Genomic DNA, 20,513 nt, shown 5'->3' on the forward strand with positions numbered 1-20,513 from the left:
TCACTAACCTTTTATGGAATTAAATGCAGAAATACTGAGAATCGAAGGGTTGGGAGAGTAGTGTCAGAGAATAGAGATTCCTATGAGAGGAGTAGAAACTCTTAGTGTCTGTTTATAGAAGAAATGAACCAAGCCTAAAAATACTGTTTGTGACTGAAAACCAGTTAGTATAAATTTCATTCTATGCAGCATGTGTATGTGTATATATAATATATATGTGTATGTGTATATATAATATATATGTGTATGTGTATATATAATATATATGTGTATGTGTATAGAGATATATATATGTATATATAAAAACCCCCGTATATGTAACATGCAGGTTTCATTATATCCAGCATGTTGTTATACAGTGTGCCTATAGATGCAGATACTTAGTTGTAGAGAGGGGAACTTTCTGCTTAGGATTCTCTATTCTGTTACTTTTATGTTTTGTAATAACAAAATCTGGGTGATTTCTGGAATCATACCTCGTTAATCTTGGCAGTATCGGGTGGGAGAAGGTGTTAGAAGAAGCCAGGTGTCCAACTCTGTCTTTCAAGAGCAGGATCATCTTTTGAAGATGAATGGAGAAGTACCAAGAGTCTTTACACTATTTGAATAAATAAGATCTATCACAGGAAATTCTTGGAGAGTCTCTACGTTTGCCATACAGCAGGATTTAGATCTGAGACTACACCTTTCTAACTCTGGAAGGGAGCCAATACTGCCTTGATCCAAGCAAGCCATGTAGATAGTATAAAAAAAATCATCCGATGTTTGGTCCCAGATATCATCTGCTCAAGAATCTTGGACATAAAAGTGGATATGCAAGATAAATATAGGATACGTCTATATATGCCTCATATGCTATCAATGACAGATTGTCCAGTCTCCTGGTACTCCAGAAATCTAAATTAACTTTTAAAAAAAGTACAAGCCAAGACTAGGTCCCCTCAGTCATACAAAAATTTTCGATGTCTCTCTGCAAATTAATGGAGAAAATTTACATTCAATATTATCTTTTGACCTACAGTTTGGATTATAATTTGCTTGTTTTTTTCTTTAAAGTTTACTAGGATTTTTTTAGCTAACAGATAATTGAATGAAAAATGTGTGTCCCCAATTACCATAGATTTTTGAAACGTTGAAAGCCTTCTGTTTTGCTTAAAAGGCTACCCAGTTAAAAAAAAACAACAACACAACTCAACAGATTCTGTAATTATGGTCTGGCAATATGATTTTGAGTGTTGAATTTGCATGTGTTACTCTTTGCCTCTTGGGTTATATAAATTTAAAGAAATTGTAAAGATCAGAATCATTAGCAAATTCCCATTAACTTATTTGTAGAATGTTTGATGAAACAAATATGGAACAAGAAATTGTCCCAATGTTTTATAGCTTGATGTCTCTCAGACTCTGAAGGCCAGATACCAGTAGGTTTTGGTAGGTGGATGGTTTTGATAGATGGACCGATAGATTTTTCCTGATATGGCTGCTGGATAATTATTCAAACTAACAGAAGATTGCTTTGAAACAGAGACCATATTGTGGAGGAAAGTATACATTAAAGAAATAGCAAATTACCTACTACCAAATGAAAGAAAAATTTATTATTATGAAAAGATTGTGCAAAATTAGAGTCTTTGCTATGGGATAGATAATAAGACATAGCACTATTGATGTATAAAAGATTGGAAAGAAGTAGAATTTATTATGAGTGGTAAATCCACATCAATATCTGAATTTTCCTAACATTCAAGAATGTTTTTGTTTAGTAATCCTATTCTGGTTCATTTTAATTTTAAACATACCACTCTAAATCACACTTCGATTACTTATGCCCTGATTCTGCAAATATTTATGTTATTATCTATATGCTATTGAGCAATCTGCAGAGTTTCATTCATTTATTAATGTCAAGTTAAGCAGCTTTTGTAGCCTGTACAGAAGTAGATTCTGGTCCTTTCTAAAAATCTTGACTTTCACTGAGGAAAAATACATAATAAATGTGAAGTAAGGATTCTGTTAGGAGCCAAGTGTTATATATAGGCGTGTAAATAATTCATGGGTTTTATGTATGTATATGTATACAATAAACTGTGTTTATAGTTAATAAAACTTACTATTGTGTTTTTCCATATGGGTATGGAAATTTTTTATGGGTAATTTGGTAACAGATTTAAATAAAACATTATGTATACTATCCATATATTTATGCATACAATTGTTTAGCTATAAGAGATAATTACAAATGTTTATAATACATTTAATTTGTGATTGTTAATCATAGGTTGTATTATAGTCCCTGTTAAGAATGAGCCAATTTTGTAACATTGAGAACCTATTTTCAGTGCAAGTGTTCTGGAATACTTTTTGTGAACCATTGAAGGAGTTGCGTTGTGCTGTATATGTTGCTGAGATATTTGGGAATAGATTCTGTAATAGGAGCATAAACCCTGAAAGGTCTGCATCCATGGTTTTTGCTTTTTCTCTTTATTGGCCTTCGGCACAACAGTGATGTCTGTTACAGAGGTGATGATTCTCAGTTTTGCATTGTTCAGTCTCTAAAGATTCTAACATTGAATCCCTGGTTGCTGTTATTTTGATCAAGCAGTTAGCAGTGATACCATATCTGAGATCTTAAGCTTTCAGAGAATGCTCTAGTATCCTTGAGGTCCTTTCAAACAGAAGAGTAACTTGCTATCCTGCGATGTTAAAATACAAAACAACGTTTAAATTATATTGTACAGTGTTCTACAAAGATGTCTTGAGACACTGCACTGGAATACCGGGATGAAATGACATTTAAGTTTAGCTATTTTATAATTGAAACCAGTTGCAATATGTCCCATAAAACCTCATGAAATTAACCTAAAATTAGGAAAATGAGGGAGTCTTTGCGTACTGGTAGTGTCTTGTGGAGTAAATAGAATGTCAGGATGAGTTTGAGATCATCTTATTTCTATTGCAGACATTAAAGATTTATCTACTCCCTGTTCGAAAATGTAAATGCTCTGCAGGGACATCCTGTAGGTTTTTTGACTTTGTATATGCTTCCTATATAAAATCAGAAGGCACAAAAGTGATTGTAAGTAGAAATTTTCTAAATTTGCAGAGATTAATATATTTGGGCATTTTTTTCCTTCTTTTTTACATCTGCACAAAGGGCTTTTTCTCAGCTTTGTAGGCCTGATTAAAAACAGAGATCTAATAGTTATTATTAAAGTACTCCAATACCATTATTCTTCTTGTACCGTTTTGGTTCATTCCTGTAGATTTAGCAGATTTTTTTTCTCAAGTATCTGGGTTTTGCTTTAGTGGAGCAAAGAGAAAGGGAGAAGAATGAGGATGTGGACTGAGGAATATTACACCATTCCCTGAATCCAGTAGAAGTTGTCTGGAAAGGTTATATGGTCTTCAGCCTGTATTCACCCTTCACACAGCTTTGGTGAGACATTTCATTACTAATGGAAAGTCCCTGGTTTTATTAATGTGTTTTATAACACATGCTATTTCTTTTCCCAAAATACTTCAATTCACACAATACAGTATCAGGTTCTCACACCAAGTTTGTAAAAGGTGTCAATTTTGTTCAACCACTTGAGAGAAATAATAGAACTGAAGCAGAAGGAAAGAGAGAAACAAATTTTCAGTCTGAGAGGTGGTGATGTAATGTAGCTAGTAAGTGAATGACTGCTTAGTAGTAATTTTCGTGCTTTTTTACTCTACAACAATATTTCATTATGGAGAAAATCTTGTCATTAGAGCGGAAGAAGCATATTTTTGTATTTACTACAAGGATTTTGACTTATATTTCCACAGTTAGATGTCTTGTAGAGTAGGTATAGAGTTCAATTTACAAGTTTGGTGATTTTAAAGATTTAGCTGTGATTCTGTAATGTAATCTGTGCAGGGGTAGTATGCCTATGGAGAGTCACCAAAAATAATGAGGGTTTTTAAATGCTGTGCCCTTGGCTGTCTGTTTACAGGATCACAGTTTACAGACCAGACTGCACTATTGAAATCTATGGAAATATTCCTATCATGTAGAATCATAGAATCATTTTGGTTGGAAAAGACCTTTAAGATCATCAGATTCAACCATTATCCTAACACTACCAAGCCCACCACTAAACCATGTCCTTAAGTGCCATATCTACATGTCTATATATGCAACACTAGCTCAAGCTGATGTCAAATGCTAAACTTCCCACTGCTTGTTTGAGCAAAGTTCCTGTCTGCAGTTTGGTCCTGACAGTGGAGAAGAATCAGATTGTATTTGAGTTATTTTCATATTAGAATTATTAACATGTACTCCTCATACATGCAAAATATAACACTGAAATATTTCAAAAGAATGTAGGATAGTTTTCCAACTTTGACTATTAGAAAATGTAAAAGCTTGCAATAATTAAAACTGGAACAAAGGGGCAAATAAGTTATTTTTTGGGCCAGAATCACACAGATTTCAGCTGAGGGGATGTGTGTGTGCGTGTGTGTGCATGCAGGTGAATCACAGTAAGTTCATTGGGATTAGTAACTGAATATCATATTTTTTTCTGTGTTTATCTTGTTATTTCCTTAGTTGCTGTTTGTTTTCTTTTGAAGTGGTTGGCAGTTGTTTGTTTCTTTGTTTTTCCAAAGGGTTTATTGTAGTATTTCAAAGAGTTGAACAAAATAGGGTTAAAACAAGAACATGAAATGTGTGTTAAAGGAGGCTTTTTGCTCTTTTGTTTTGTTTTGTTTTGTCTGCAGATGAAAACTATAGAAAATCGGACATCTCAAAAAAACCAGTGTAGAACATTCTACACATGATTTCTAAAATTATGTTCCTTTGGCAAAGTGCATGGAAAAGATTTGGGAAAAAAAAAAAGTGCTGGCAAAATTTGTAGGAATGTTGGAAAAAAATTTAAAGTGTTGGCATAAGAATTCTTTAAAAATCCTCACTTATTCACATGTGAAATGAGAGTGAAAAAGCATCTGTCCTCTTTTATGCATACTGACTAAATAAAATAATTATGTTTAGCAAAGTACAATGTTTTCTAAACAGAACTCTGTATTTGGCTTGCTTTGTTATTTATTCCACTACACTAAAATAGTGTATTTGAATGTGGGCATATTTTGGAAAAAAACCCCACAAACTAACAAACAAAACAGTGAATGTAAAAGAAGAAAATACTAGTTTTCAAAGATGATGTTCTAACATGCATTTTTAAAGACTCAATATTACTAATAGAATATAAAAGATCTTGAATCCATACAAATTTTTATACTCACCCTAGTATAGGTAAATTTGAAGATCCTTCAGAATTTTTACCACTGTAACTATTTTGTTCAGTCAAATGGGAGAAAAGCATGCATAATAAGGTCCTAATCCTATAAACGTTGTTATACTGAAATTTGAATGTGTTTTATATAAACCAATGGAGCTGCTCATATCTATAAGATTGTACTTAGCTGTTTGAAGGATCAGAAGGGTCATTAAGAATGGTAAACTGAATTTCTTCTGTTTGCTTAATTTGTTTATTTTTCATTCTACAACCAAATGTAGCTATTCTTCAGTGAAAACAAATAGGAATCTTAAAACCAAAATGAAAATCAGTCTTGTGTGGCTCAGAAATCATCACACTTTAAAAAAGGATAATATATGAAATCTATTTCACAATCTAAAATAAGCATTTTTGTTAATAATAATGATGAAAAATTATATTAATATCTTAATTCCCTCTAATTATTTTTTCTTTTTACTATGGGTGTACCATCTTGCTGTTTGTTTATTGCAATCATATTTGTTTCACACCCAGTGCTGTTAAAAGTAAGAACTAGATACATGATATCATTACTGTGATTTACAGTCAGTAGAATTCCTAATTGATTTGGTCCTTTATGTTGAACAGTTCGGGCCGTGGTACTTGCCTTGATAATGAGCCTCCCAAGCGTGACTTTCTTTATCCAGCTGTGGCCCCAGGTCAGGTGTATGATGCTGATGAACAGTGTCGCTTCCAGTATGGAGCAACATCCCGCCAATGTAAATATGGGGTAAGAAGTCTTAATCCTTATGCTGAGTGTTCTGCTTAGTCATTTGTGTATTTTTTTTATAACATAAATCTTTAGTTAGATGCAGTAGTAGGTTACAGATTTCCAATAGCATGTCTGGTGCCATCATACATAAGCAAAGGGTATATTTTAATCCTTATGCTGCATCTTTTGCTTGAGTCATTTGTGTGTACTGTACACCAAAATGTGTGGGTAACAATGAGCTGAGGAAAGCATTCTTTAACTTCAGGAAAAAAAGGAGCCCAGAACACTTGATCCTGTTCCTTGAAAAGTGTACTACAGAGTTTTCTTTGATATCAGTTAAATGAGATCAGGTTCATGTTGTATTAATTTTGAAACATGAGACCTGTTGTTCTGGCTTTAATGTCTCAATTTAAAGCTACATTTTGATACTACTTTTGTACTTGTATTGATTTGTCAGGTCTGTTTTTATTTTCTTTTTTTTTTTTTTCCTGACATCGAATTGATTGTTACTCATGTTGTTCAGATCTTTTTTGGGAAAGGTGAATTATGGTTATGGGAACAGAGGAACATGAAGCTAGATTGCTGAACGGAATACTGAATAACTAAGTACTAGCAAAGCTTGGGCTGCAAGTCGGTGTGCAACAATGAGGGTAAATAAATCTACAGTAGAAATAAAAACCTGCACACTGAGACCATTATGCAATAAATTTTATAAATACTTACTTAAAATCTTGTAGCCCAGAGTATGTAGTAAAAGGATGCGTTCTGCTGTGCTTGTTTTCAAATAGTCATCTGAGACTAAATTAAATAAACCTGGAAAATATATAGTCTTTTAGAAGTAAATAGTTTTAATAATATTTTAATTTTTAGTTTATTCAAATAAAACAATGTAATCATTGAATTTATAATCTATTTACTTCTCTGAAGTCTAGCTACAAAGTAAGTCCATTTTTAATATCCCTGGGGTGATAAATACAATATTATTTTTGGGATGCCTCTTTGGCAGATTGCGTTGTGAAAAGGATTTAAAAGCTGTGTGTAGCTAGCTGACTAGCTTACTGGGTCTTCTAATCCTGATCCCTCATCATACCTCTTTTGGCCTTTATTGTTCCTCTTGAAGTTCTTACTCCCAGTGCTGTTCTTTAAGGGCCCTGTTTCCTGTCACTACATCTACGTCATAGCTTTTTCTTTTTTTTTTTTTTTTTTTCTTACAAATTCTTACCACGTGCACTGTTCTTTTTTCAGACTAAGGAATTCTGCAGGTATTTAATCCATGATTTATAGCCAGCCTTTGGAGATATACTGCATTTTAAATTAAACTGGAAAGTTAGTAATGTGCAAAACCTGGCTGTTCCACATGTATGTTATTTTTTTCAAACACTGTTAAACTGTGTAATCATTGTTGTGATGATCACGCTGCACAGTACGGTTTCGTTCTTAAACCAGTTTCTAAACCACAAACAATTGGAAGTAATGAAGATGTGTTGGTAATCTTGGCTTTCTGCATTCTGCTTTCTTTTTGGTTTAAAGTTTTTGTTGGGATTCCCTTGTAGTTACAAAAAAAGAGGTCAACACTTAATTGAGGAAATAATTAAAAGAAGTTATGTCTTCATGTGACCGGTCCTCTGAATTGATACAGTGTATCATGTTCTGTCAGTGTGCCATCAATGTGAGCATAACTTACAAGTCTCATAAAAAACCACGTATTTTTAGTAACAGGATTCAGAATGCATATATTAATATAACAAGTTATTGTAGAAGTCTGGTAATACCCACTCTAAGAAATTATATGCGTTTAAAATAGCATCTGCATTAAAAAATATTGTCCACCATGGCTATAATCTCTGAAAATACAGTCATGATGATTATGATCATACAGACTTAAAGTGATAATTTTAAAGGGGGGAAAAAAGAAAAGTCTTTGTAAGCTGGTAGTGCAGATGGAAAATATCCACACAAGAAGGAGGTATTCGTGTATGAAAAGGTTTTTAGAACTGAGAAGTGGAACTAGATCTAAATAGCAGGAAAAACTTCAGTTGAATACTCTGCTCAACTCTTTCATTATCAAAAGTAAACAGTCAGTGCTTTCGATACTCCTATTTGGTGTACTGTTCACGTGAAGGTGCCATTAGTTGTTCATTGATCTTATTCTAACAGACACATGTGCAACTATGGATTGAAAAACATAGTAAAAATCCCTAGTTAACAGTGGATGTAGTTCATATACTAATTTCTTTCTTTTTGCCATTTTTATTTAAAGTGGTTGGTAAAAAAGGGGTAGGTCAGGATTTCCAACATGGGGTTTATTGACCCAGAAGGAACTAAGTTCTAAACCAAAAGGAAATCTTGGAGAAAATTGCTTGCCTGTTTCTCGTGTTCTTTACTGATTTTGTGATGGTGAGACATGACAAGAGGAACAGTTGAACTCTCAAATAAAAGGCCAAAAAATTACAAGTCTCATTTGGGCTCTGGTTAGCTGAGATAGCTGGTGTTTTTAAAGTAACTTGGAAAATCTTCATGTTTCTTCTGCTTTGGAATTCTGTCCTAATGTCTTACTAACCTTTAGAAAAATTACCTCTTTCAACCATCTAGGTTTAATATTAATCTGTGTTCATTACCTTTTCTCCTGTATTTCCTCATCTGTTCCCTCTGTATGTTTATTTTAAACTGTTGCTTTTGATCATAGAACATGTTCTAACCCCGCAAAGAGTTTTGCACATTTAAGTACCTGAAGCCTTTCTCACTTAGGAACTTAAAGTTAAATACATGGAGAGGTGTTTGAACAATTAAGGCATCAGAACTAAAGTACTGAAGGGGTTGCAAGTTTCTGCCTTTCTGTGTGTGTGTTTACTGACAAGGAGCCAATCTGACCTTAAAAGGAGCTCTTTGGTAGTTGTTTTGATACTATTTTAAGTACTAGACCTAATTAAACTTTAGTCACTTACAGACAGAACTGTTCTAGCAAAAGCGTCGTGGCTGTTGGTTAGATTTCCGTGTATTTTTCAGCAAATTGTTGGACAAGAATTCAAAGAGATGTTTTAGATCTTTGAGCTGAAAAAATAAAACTACACGTGATCCTTCTAATGTTACATGTGCATTGTTCTTTATACTATACTTTCCACCATTTCTGATAAATGGGCAATTTTAGAGAATTTAAGTGAAGAAATAGATACTTTGAATAAAGAAGTGAGAGGCAATGTCTCAAGGTACTTAAAATGCTTCAGTTTTAGGGTACTATTTCAGATTTAGGAGAATGTTAAATTTATGACTTACAGTGAGTCAAATTGTAATGGTGGAAATTTCACCATATTATACTGACATATAGCTTTTTCCTAAATGCAACACATACGTTCAGGTATCTTACTGGATTCACTGCAGCGGGATATTTTGAGGTTATTAGGAACAGTGCTAGTTCCTGATCATTTATGTAGCTGCTGGATATGCTACATCTTGAAGGGAGATGTTAGTGTGAATTCTCTTCTGCTGATTGTCAAGTGTGTCTCAGTTCTTTACTCTGTTTTTATGCCAGTTCCCCTGATAGTTCAGAACCTTTTAAAATGCTTTTGTTTTGGTGAGTGTAAGGAGAACTTTCTTCATTGACCCGTTATGTCCTTAACCTTTGAGCATCTGTCTAGTAACAGTGGGCTGTTGGCTGTCCCTTGGTTAACTCAGGAAAGAATTACAGTCTTTGACTTTGAATTTCTCTGTTTTATGGGTTTAAATAATACCTGGAATACGCCTGACTGTAACTTACAGATTTCGTGGTTCAAAATAATGATTTGCTTCAGAGCTGGTCCCCACATTTTTAGGACAGAGGCTAAAACCTCAGACATTTTAATAGCAGTTAATATTTTATGCATATGGTTGATATTGCTGTGGTGCATTTTATGTTCTGTGAAACTGTTGGCTGCTAGCATGGGTTTCAGAGATGGTGCTTTGCAATTCTTTGGTATACCTTTTTGCATTTTATTCTTTTCCAACTTCATTGGTGTCAGTAAATACTTTGAGGAGGGGGAAAAGGGGACAAACTCTCCTTTCCTTTGCATACATGGCTTCACTGAAATCAGCAGGACTGCTCTTGGTATTTCACACTAGAGTTTAACTCATCAAGCAATGTATTTTAGCTGATGACAGTAGCTCTCTTCTTTGTCATGGTCTTATGTTTGCAATTAAGTTCTCCAGTTAGTTTGCCAATGAAAATAGCTTTAAACTGAAATACTAGTTTTTATTCACACTTTGTTAGAGCGTTTTGGAGGACAGACAGAGTTCAAGCTGTGAACTTAACTGCTTGTAAGCAGGCAGAAGGAAGATATACTTTCAGCATCAGGAGTGTTCCTACTGCCTTCAATAGGTCCCTCACATTAGTAGTCTCTAGGGAGTTTTCAATGAGTTATGGGGAGTGGCCGTAAAGTTAATTACCATTAGTTAATTACCATTTCATAACATCTTCCTGGTTAAGTGCAAAACCTCTCATCGCTATTGTGCAGACCTTTTGCATTTAGAATGATTAAAGTTTTGTGTAAGGAATTGCAGGATCATCTTGTAACTAAGAACATTTGAAACACTTTCAGCTTATTCTTAAAGTGAATTTTGTTCCCTCTCTTTTTTAAGATTAAGATGTGTATAGCCAAGGGAAATCTGAGAAGTTTTCCTCTTTCTGAATCGTAAGGTAGTTTTACATCCTTTTAGTATCTTTTTCTAACAAGTTCCTGTAGTCTGCTTTCTTCTTTCCTAGGACTGTCTCCAAACCCCCTTTCTCTTTCTCTCTCTCTTTTTCTCTTTCTTTCTCTCTTTTTCAGAAGAGACACAGACATAACACCAATATGCCTGGATCTGTTTAAAAAGTGCAAGGGAAAAGCAGGAGTAGTGCATTAGATGACAGTAGAAGCAATAAAGAGATTCCGGATACTGGAATGTGGTTTGAATAAAGATGGGATAGATTGCATGGGTTTGAAAGGGAAGATGCTACTTGGAGGTGATTGACCTTGTGGGGCTTCTGTAGTTTCCATAAGGTTCACATAAGCACCCAATATTTAGGAAAGTATGCTAGAACATAATACAAATGTGCAATTTAAACTTTGGATTCTATTTCACATTCTTTCAGCATGTTGTGATTCGCAACATGCTGCACCGCTTAATGAGGATTTGGAGGCAGAGCACTAAAATGATAACTTTTGGGTGCTTATCTGAACTTAACTTTGAACCTTCTGAAGTTCACCCATAATTATAGTCTTCTAGTTTGAATCATGTTGCCAGCAGTATTTCAGCAGTGAGGCTGAAAATACTCTAGGTTGAAGCTTTTCAGGTCTGCATTGTAAGTTACAATTCTAGCTGATTATTTTTATGCTCTGTTTAGCAAATGCTCATCAAGAGATGCAGCATATTATAGATTAAACATGACGAAGTAACATAAAATCCTAATTAACATTTAAAATTCTATGAACAAAAAATGAAACTCCCAAATTATCATAGTTTAGTATGCATTTTGAATGTATATCCCATCTTATTTTTTCAATATTTTGGACCAAACTGCTGACTTTTGTTGGAGGCTTTCATAAGTGTTGAAAACATAAAGAACAGCACAGCAATTTGATCTTTGCTCATACTACTGAGTTTTCATTGTGCTGTATTGTTACTATTTATGATGATTATGATATAGGATGCTTAGATGTTACATAATTTGAAATGCCTATATGTAACTCTGCATGACACAACAGAAGGAGGCTCCATCATTGGTAACACTTAGGCAAAAGGAAGATAATTTGATTTGCTGTTTTTTTTCTCTAGATTGGTTCAGCTTTGTTTAATTTACTGCAAATACAAGCACCCGAATTCCAAACTGAAGTCATGGAGCCCTAAGATACACCGTTACAGGTTGTCATCTATCTTGTCTTGATCTTGTGAAAGGCCTCAGCTTCAGTTTATGTTTCCTGGATTTTTAAAACACTTTCCATTCTTTGCTTTACAAATCAGTCATTATTAAATCCACATATTTGGAGACTGACTTTGAGGTCGTTGATTAATTTTCAGATTATGCTTCTTTCTCTCAGTTTCGGTAAATCATTCACAGAAATTTAATGTTGGCAAACGATACGTTAGCTTCATCCTGTGTCCACCAATGAAGAAAAGGCTACCCTAAAGGGTCACCTTATGTTGGTGGAGGGGGGAGGGGGGTGTGTGTGTGCATGCATGTGTGTGTGTTAGTGTGTGAAAAAACGCAGTATACTTTCTACAAGTGATTTTGGGCCTGACCTGACCTGGGCAGTTCCCCATGTGTTTTTAAGGCTGGCTGATTAAAAACAGTTGCTTAGAGATGTTACAGATAGGTTGGTGGTAGTAAGGAAGTAGCTCAAATTAATAGTTATGAACCTAAGCTAGTACCAGGTATAGGGCTGAGCTGTAGAACAGAAAGCTTTGTGCACCTTAGTCAGAACTTCGCTCTTTACTTTCCAAAATCAGCTGAAAATATAGAAGACATAGTCATAGTATTACCTGGTATAATTCCATTTTCATTTGATGAAATAACAGCACAGATGGATTTTCCACTTCTTTTTAGATACCTTATTTGTGTTCAGATGACCATTAATGTTATTTTTCATTTCATGTACAGGGTGATGGAGAACGTACTTCAGATTCCACTATTTCTTTTAAATGTAAAACAGCGAGAGAAAATAAACAACTTAAATAAATTTGGCTATATTTAAAAGAAATTTTAAAAATATTTTAATTTCTTGGTTTTAATATAAATTACTTCCACAAATTGATACATTGTGTTATTTTAGTTAATAAATCCTCTGTGTCTCACACAGTTTTCCAAAAGGAAATATTCTGTTGACTTTGGGATATTGTATGTCTGAAACAGAACTCCTTTTTGATCTAAGCAGAGGTTTTTGCTCAAATATTAGTAGTATGATACATCCCATAGTACTTTTACATTACTTTCATTTTGTCGTTAGGGATTTACTGGAGCAAACTCCTGCTGAAATTAAGGTCTGAATAAGGACTACTAGACTATGTCAGTAATAATATCTGGTTTTGATGTAGTGCTTTTCATGATACATCCCAAAGCAATTTAGGAAGAAAGAAAATATATTTTTCATTTTGTAGAGTCGGGAGGTGAGCTGACATGCTTAGAATCATCCTGCAAACAGATGAATGACTAAAATAGTTTTGGAGTGCTCTATCCATTAATTCAGGCAGTTCAACTGGCTATTTGTTTGGAATTAAAATGTCTGGGTGATGTTAGATCAGTGAATTTGTAGGTCTCTAGTGCTATGAAGAAGCCTGAGTATACAGAAAGAATCCTATCAGAAGGAAATTGTTAAGCACCCTTGTTTGGGAATACAGTAGCCTAGCAATGAAATACGTATTTTAATTATCACTTCCTTATATGTTAATATATCGATGGTATACTTGTGTAGGCATATCAAAAGTTAAATTCTGCACATAAACTCTGGAGAACAAACCAGAATTCTGGATTCAAATGACCCTAAATATAGAAGTTTTCAAATGCCAGATTCTTATCCAGATCTGATTATTTTTGTCTGTCTGTAGTGGAATGCTTGAAATCTTTGTTTCTCAGTGCAATTGAAATTTTGGCTTTTCAGAACGTTGATCTAAACTTCACAAAATCAGCACAGCTATTAATTTAAACATCTGAATCTAATCACATACAAAATAAACACAAGGTCATGAGTACAATTGTCACAGTCTGACACTTTTAATTGACAATGTGAACCACACATGAAATGTAAGCAAGTAAATGACACAAATCATACCCAACAAAATGAACAAGTGAATTAAATGTGAAAGTAAATAAAGCAGGATTATGACAGGAGCACTTCATACTGTGTCTGAAAGGAACTGATTTTGTGTTTTCACTTTGAAATCCATACTGTACTGAAGTTAGATTCATGGTTGATTTAGATGTGCATTTGATTCAGTGTTGAATTTTAGCACCTTAATGTCTGTGAAATTTGTAATCTAGTAAGGTTTTTGAGTAGTCTTTGTGATGTTATCTTCTGTTCTTTCAATGTTCTATTTGGTATTTTAAACCATGTATTTGGTTTTGGGTGTATATGTTAATCTGAAAATTTAATCAGCTGAGTGGCAAAAGCAAGTGTTTTACTCAGAGATTTAAGTAAGTAAATATTTATACTGTTTACATTTCTTCAATGAAAAATTCTAATCTGAAAAGTAAGGTAGTTCTACATTGGCTGCAGTTACACTTTTACAATTGGCAATATTTCTTCTAAAAAGAGGCTCAATGATTTGCTTAAGTTTTCGTAGAGCCACCCTACAAAGAGGATGAAATAGTTTAGGCCTAATTGAAAAAAATGGAGTGGAAACTTGAAGTCGTCAGTACTCATGCCTCATAATTTCAGACCATTCTAATACGGTATGCTTTTAATGGATTTTTAAAGAGCTACGTTGCTTCTACTAATCATGAAACTAAAAGCAGTCCTGCAAGAATGGGCACCAGCTGATTTTAAACTTGGAAAAGAATTTGCATTATTCAAGAAAAGCTTGAACTGTTGAACTGTTACTGCAGCTGCTAGTGAATAATATATAAATAATCCATTTGTATATGCAGTACAATGCAAGAGACATGAATCTTAGGGTAAGATTTATCAGTTGTTCCTGTTGATGTGTATAGAAAAAATAGCCTAGGTACCAGATACTCATTCATTTTCTCAGAGAAACAATGACCTTAACGTCAGGGGAGGGATGGGGAGGCGCTGGGGGGGTGCCTAATAACTTTAATTTACTCACACTGTCTTTTCATATTTGCTTTTTGTACCAAGGTTCAACAATAGAATCTGTACAAAGATTATTTGTAGGATATGATTTCAGGCAGCAGTTAAATAATTGAAGTAGTAATGACTATCATAAGATCATTTTAAAGGTCTGAGTATCATTCAAATTAAAAAAAAAAAACTTAAAAATAGAAAGTACTTGTAAGGGGGTTGTGAACTCTCAAAGATCTCAAAGTAATAGAAGAAACATTATCATTTAAGTCATTTACTGTGAAAGCAAAACACTTCTGATTCCATTCTGCATACATAGCCAAATCCAAGGGCAACTGAAGCAACTATGAAGATTTCCAGTGTTCAGCCAGCTTTGGATCATGCCCACATTATGAATTTCAGCCCTTAGATAGTTTCTCTCTGGTATACCCAGAGACATGTTTATGAAGGTAAATTCTCCAGTGTCAACAGGACTGGCTTAATTTAAATGAGTAAATGTGCAAAACCAAATGAGAAAATATGGTAGGGAAAAAGGTGATCTGAAAACCTCTGTTTGTTCAACACTGACAACATTGAAAAATAGGGTAGGCTAAATCATTTATGAAATATCAGCTGCAAATCTAAAAAGCCTAAAGGAAATAATATTATACATAGCTTAGTTATTACTGAATACAAGTGCACTGTTTTAGTCTAAGCTCAAACTTTGGTTTTAAATAAGGAAACAAAAATATTGTTGCTGTTTTGTATTTCAGAATTAATAGTATCCCTTTACCATGTAATTTTGAGGCAGACAGTGACAGTAATGGAGATACTACAGCACATCTGAAGACTGCTGTTAAAACACTAAAATATACTAAACCAAGTATTAGCACTAACCAAGGAAAAAAGCAACTATGAAACATTACTTGCATGGCAGGTGTGAAAAACACGTTCTTGTAGTCTATAATTTGATGCTTCCAGAATTTCTTTTTTGCAGAATATTCTTAGGTGAAATATGGTAGCTTTGAAATTGCTGCACGGTATTTCACAACTATCTATAAATTTGTGTCTCTAGCCCACTCTTAATAGTCTCTGTTCAAAATAAATTTGTGTATATGTGTGTGTATGAGGACTGAAAGCAATGTTAGGCTTTTATTCTGATGAACTTGCTTCTGCCTTCTTTCCTAGGAAGTGTGTAGAGAGCTCTGGTGCCTCAGCAAAAGTAACCGCTGTGTTACCAACAGCATTCCAGCAGCTGAAGGTACTCTGTGCCAAACAGGGAGCATTGAAAAGGGGGTGAGTACAAATAATTTATTGTTTGAAGAAGCAATTTATTGTTTAAAGACTACAGGAAGAAAGAACTAGAAAATTAAACTACTTATAAGCAACTATAAGAGTTTGAAAAAAGAGTTATTATTTCAGAATACATCTGCATCCTAATAGGAGTGTCCTACGAATTATTTCATAATTATTTTATAGTTGTAATTTAATAAAACATATATCCTTGCTATAAAATCCTATAGCCTGGATCAAAAAACCCAAACCCTATTACATAATCTCGGTATATTTTTTGAGTGATTTTTGTAAAACTCCTTAGATTAATCTTTATTAAATTTTATAGCACTCTTCCATAAAGGACTGTTAAAACTCTAGGTCTGGCATGGACTTTGAAAATGCGTAATGTAGATCTAGAGCCAGAACTCTGTTGTTTTGTTAGAAGATAAAAAAAATCTTTATTCCTTCAGATATAAGCTGAGTCACACAAGCATTCAGAAAAAGTGTTGCCTTAGTAAGAGAGTTTTCTAAAAGTGCGTATTTACCAGTGACCTTTCTGCTTTGAGTTTGAATTGTTCTTCTAGTATTCAGTTATCCTTGCATAATTGTTTGGATTTAAAGGACTTTGCTGTGCAGTCTGATAAACTCTTCTACCGTACACAAAAGTACAGCAAGTCAACGTTGCAATAGATAAGTCTAGTGCTACTGTATCTGTCTGAAGATGTGAATTTTGATTTTAAAACAATGTCTGTTTCTTAGTAGTTTCAGACAAAGTTCTGAAACTTAGTTTTAGATTAAAAATAGAAAAGAATGTTTCTCAATTACAAGGCAAAATCTATACAGATCTTAAAGAGGAGGGAGAAATATTTCAATTAGTAATTTACAGGGCATGTACAGGGAAAAAAAGTGGATTCCATATGCCTTTTTTCAAGATAATATATTTTATGTAGGTTTGTACAAAGTGAAGAGGGCTTATTATATTAAATAATTTCTGCTATCTGACCAAGAGTTGGTGCATCTGTCCATAAGTTTTACTGCTCCAGATTGGATTTTTTCCTAGCAACGACAACTGATACCTATTCTCATTCTGACTTTTGCCTTGCTAGCTGGGCTAGTTTCAACAAAGGTTACACTGTAGTTTGACTTGCAATCTGATGTTTAAACTAAAAAGAATGAAAGCTTTTGGGCAGCTGTCACAGTTTATTAAGGCTTGTTGATGGCTTCATTCAGGGCCCATGATCTAGCATTGTTCTGATGGCTTTTCCATGCTGAGTTTGGAAATATTGGTAAGCCATGTTAAATAAATTCATTGAAGGGGTCATTTAAAAAAGTAGAGCACTTAGAGTTAGCCAATGAAAATAGAGAGACCTTTGCATTCCACCAAAAATGTTACCTTTTATTAGAGTAATAGAAAATGTTAGAATTCTTACTCCTAAATCAACAGTCTAGGTTGATTTTGGAATCACCACTCCTTATCAATAGCAAGAAAAAATTTACCTTGATTTATATTTTTTTGAACTGTAAGACTACAATGAGCAAGTTGAGATGCTTTAAGACACTGTTTCTGTGCCCACTTGCCAGAGGCTTCTGTAAGTTTGCTCGCTACAAAACTTCTTATTCCCATCATCAGTATCTTGTTCCATCCTTAGATTTTAGAGGGAAACAAGAGAATCAATACTGTTTTACAAAGGTAAACTGTTCATGCCTGTTAACAACTAAGAATTGTATCTGTAAACTGCAGCTTCAAAGGTTCATGTAAATTAATAGTTCCCAATAGCAAAAAACCAGAAATCATGAGCTCTTTCCAAATATGTAGTTCTCTTTACAACATGCTAAGAAGAAAATAATAGGTTACAAATCTATAAATAATAATAATAATTAGTAGTAGTAGTAGATGATTTATATTGCAGTCATACCTAAGGGCCACAACCAAATTAGGCCGTACTTTGCTGGACTGTGTCCAAATAAAAGAAAATTATGTTCTCTGCTTTAAAGGCCTAACAGAATCTCAGAGTACTTCATCTTATTTGGAGGATCAGTTTCTGCTTTTAGTTACACTAATGTAAATTCGGTGTAACTATTAACTCAAAGCAAAATTTGATGCACTGTGCATTCATGTCTTACTGGCAGAGTTGTGAGGGATTTCTACAATTAAAATAGCCTAACACTCTATTATAAAACCTTCTTTCAGCTGCTTTTATAAACTTGACAAACTTTTGACTCTTTGGGTGGAAATTTTCCACAGTAGATGTCTGCCTATGTCCAAAGGTTTTTAGAATGTTTTCTATAAAAGTTACTCAGCTGTCTTCTGCATAAAGGGAAAGAGAATAGAGTGGTTTCTTGCTGCTGATGGAACTTGTACATCTGTTCTGTTTTGAAGCTTTAATATGTTGGTGCTTTGGTGAAGGGTTTTACGTATCGGCTGGGTTTGAAAAGGTACACTGTCTCCTAATTTGCAATAACAATTTTAAATATACACGAAGTTTCTCTCTGGTATACCCAGAGACATGTTTATGAAGGTAAATAACTGATAGGTATTTTAAAAATACTCTGATGAGGAAATTGTGCATATAACACAATAAGACAAGACTGATAGGAATGTTTATTTTGGTTTTGAATTTAAAGTAGTAAAAAAGGAACCTTTTCTAACATCATTGTTTAGATCCATGGCAGGGATGTAAATGGGAAAATGTGCAAAAAGTAAAAACACTGTGTGCTGAAAGGACAGTTTAAATAGCTAGATTGTGTGATGATTGAAGTTATTATTGGATATTATGATAAGGTAAATTTAAGTTATTATTGGACTTTAAGTTTCCTTGCAATATATTTGTAGAAGCAATGATTGAAAATATGTTGTTGAAATTGAGATGGCAAATTTAAATTGACTTAATCTGTTTTTTTCCCCCCTACAGAAGATGAAATCACTTTTACTCAATATTAGAGTACTTGCTCTGTGAGATTTCTAAAAGCATACTATTGTAAATCTTAGTCATATTAAACAACTAATATTCATATAAAAATGATCTCAGTGTGCCACAATATCATGTTTTATTTTATCGTTAATGATGTCTGTAAGAAAAATTTCAGGCTGTTTACATTATTCAGTTTTTTGCACGTTTATGCATACTCAAATGCATCACCACTGTCTTTCTAGTTAAACTAATTGAAAATTATTTATTCAATGTTAGAGAAGAATTCATGTTGCAGTTCTAAACCTTTCATGAGGGATTGTTCTTTTAAAATAGCTGTCACCTCATCTTGTTTCTTCATATATTGGTTACTCAATAGTCCTTACCTCATTATAGCAGGTGAGGTTGCTATAATTTGTGGAAGAACCATATTTCTGTAGTCCCATTAGAAATAATGAAGATTTTGGTAATTTTTAATTACTCTGACAGAGATTCTATGCATCACTGGCTTCTGGTGAAAGATAAATTTTCACTAGAAAATTAAGAAGAGACACCAAAGAAAACAGTAACTCCTCAGATTTAACTTCAGTACAGGAGAAAACCCAAGATTTAAGGAGTTTTTACAGGGAAGCATGGGAATGTGGAAGACAATGTTTGCACGACAGAGGAAATTACAGAGTACAGGGATTTTACACAGCTTTGGAAAAATAAAGCAGGTAAAATGCACCTGCCAACTGTATAGAGTCATAACGATATAGAGTTAGGATGGTTTGTATGACTTGCATGTTCTGTTTTACATATGTGATATTCTTGTGGGTTAAACTTTAACTCCGAGTGTCTTTCATTTTTTAACTTTGTTTTTGACATGCTTGCAGCGTATATAATGTATCTTTAATTAAATTATTAGCATACATTTTTTCTCTTGTAAGCATTTTAATTTTTAGGTTTTGTCTTTAGCATTAGGTAACTGTACATGTATTTGTGTGGCATCTTTAACAGAATACTGCAAGGAGATTATTATCTTTAGTTAATAAATCATTATCAATTTATCACTATAATGAGAAGAAAACCAGAAGATTTTAATCCCTCATGTGTAATTCACAGAAATACTTCTTTCTCCATCATAATTGTACCATTAGAGGCGTTGCAAAACACTGTGCCAGATGGATGTATCTATACTAGATAAAAATGTGAATTCGCTATATGGACTGCATTATGAGTTATGCAGACATTCAGTGATGGCCTGGATTTAAGAGAAGCTCAATATGAAGGATACGTTCCTCTGATGGCTGCCTGCTCATTGGCATAAACCTCCGATTTGTAAATTTAGAACTCCAAGAAGGATAAAGCCTTCTTTCCTCAGTACGACTCCATGAAACCATGTGTCTTTGCTTTTTTTTCTGAAGAAGAGTGTGATGTGTTGATCCCATCCAGCAGGTAGGTCCCCACCCAGTCACTCGTTTACTACCCGCTCAGGGATGGGGGAGAGAATCAGCAGGGCAAAACTGAGGAAGACTTATGGGCTGAGATGGATGGTTTAGTAAATGAAAGGAAAAGAAAGAAAAAGCGAACAAGGGATCGAAGGCAATCGCTC

The 20,513-nt window shown here is 34.0% G+C and overlaps 1 protein-coding gene across 2 annotated transcripts in view; it reads left to right on the plus strand.

Annotated features, from left to right (window-relative positions):
* Positions 1 to 20,513, plus strand: part of ADAMTS6 (ADAM metallopeptidase with thrombospondin type 1 motif 6) — a 153,473-nt gene that overhangs the window by 76,527 nt on the left and 56,433 nt on the right. For both annotated transcript variants that reach the window (XM_086479195.1, XM_086479196.1), the window contains exons 10-11: positions 5,886 to 6,027; positions 15,924 to 16,031. In XM_086479195.1, coding sequence (XP_086335321.1) covers positions 5,886 to 6,027; positions 15,924 to 16,031 — 250 coding nt within the window. The remainder of the gene's footprint in view (positions 1 to 5,885; positions 6,028 to 15,923; positions 16,032 to 20,513) is intronic.

The sequence above is a fragment of the Leptosomus discolor genome, chromosome Z (assembly GCF_034619465.1).
Source record: "Leptosomus discolor isolate bLepDis1 chromosome Z, bLepDis1.hap2, whole genome shotgun sequence".
Lineage (NCBI taxonomy): Eukaryota > Metazoa > Chordata > Aves > Leptosomiformes > Leptosomidae > Leptosomus > Leptosomus discolor.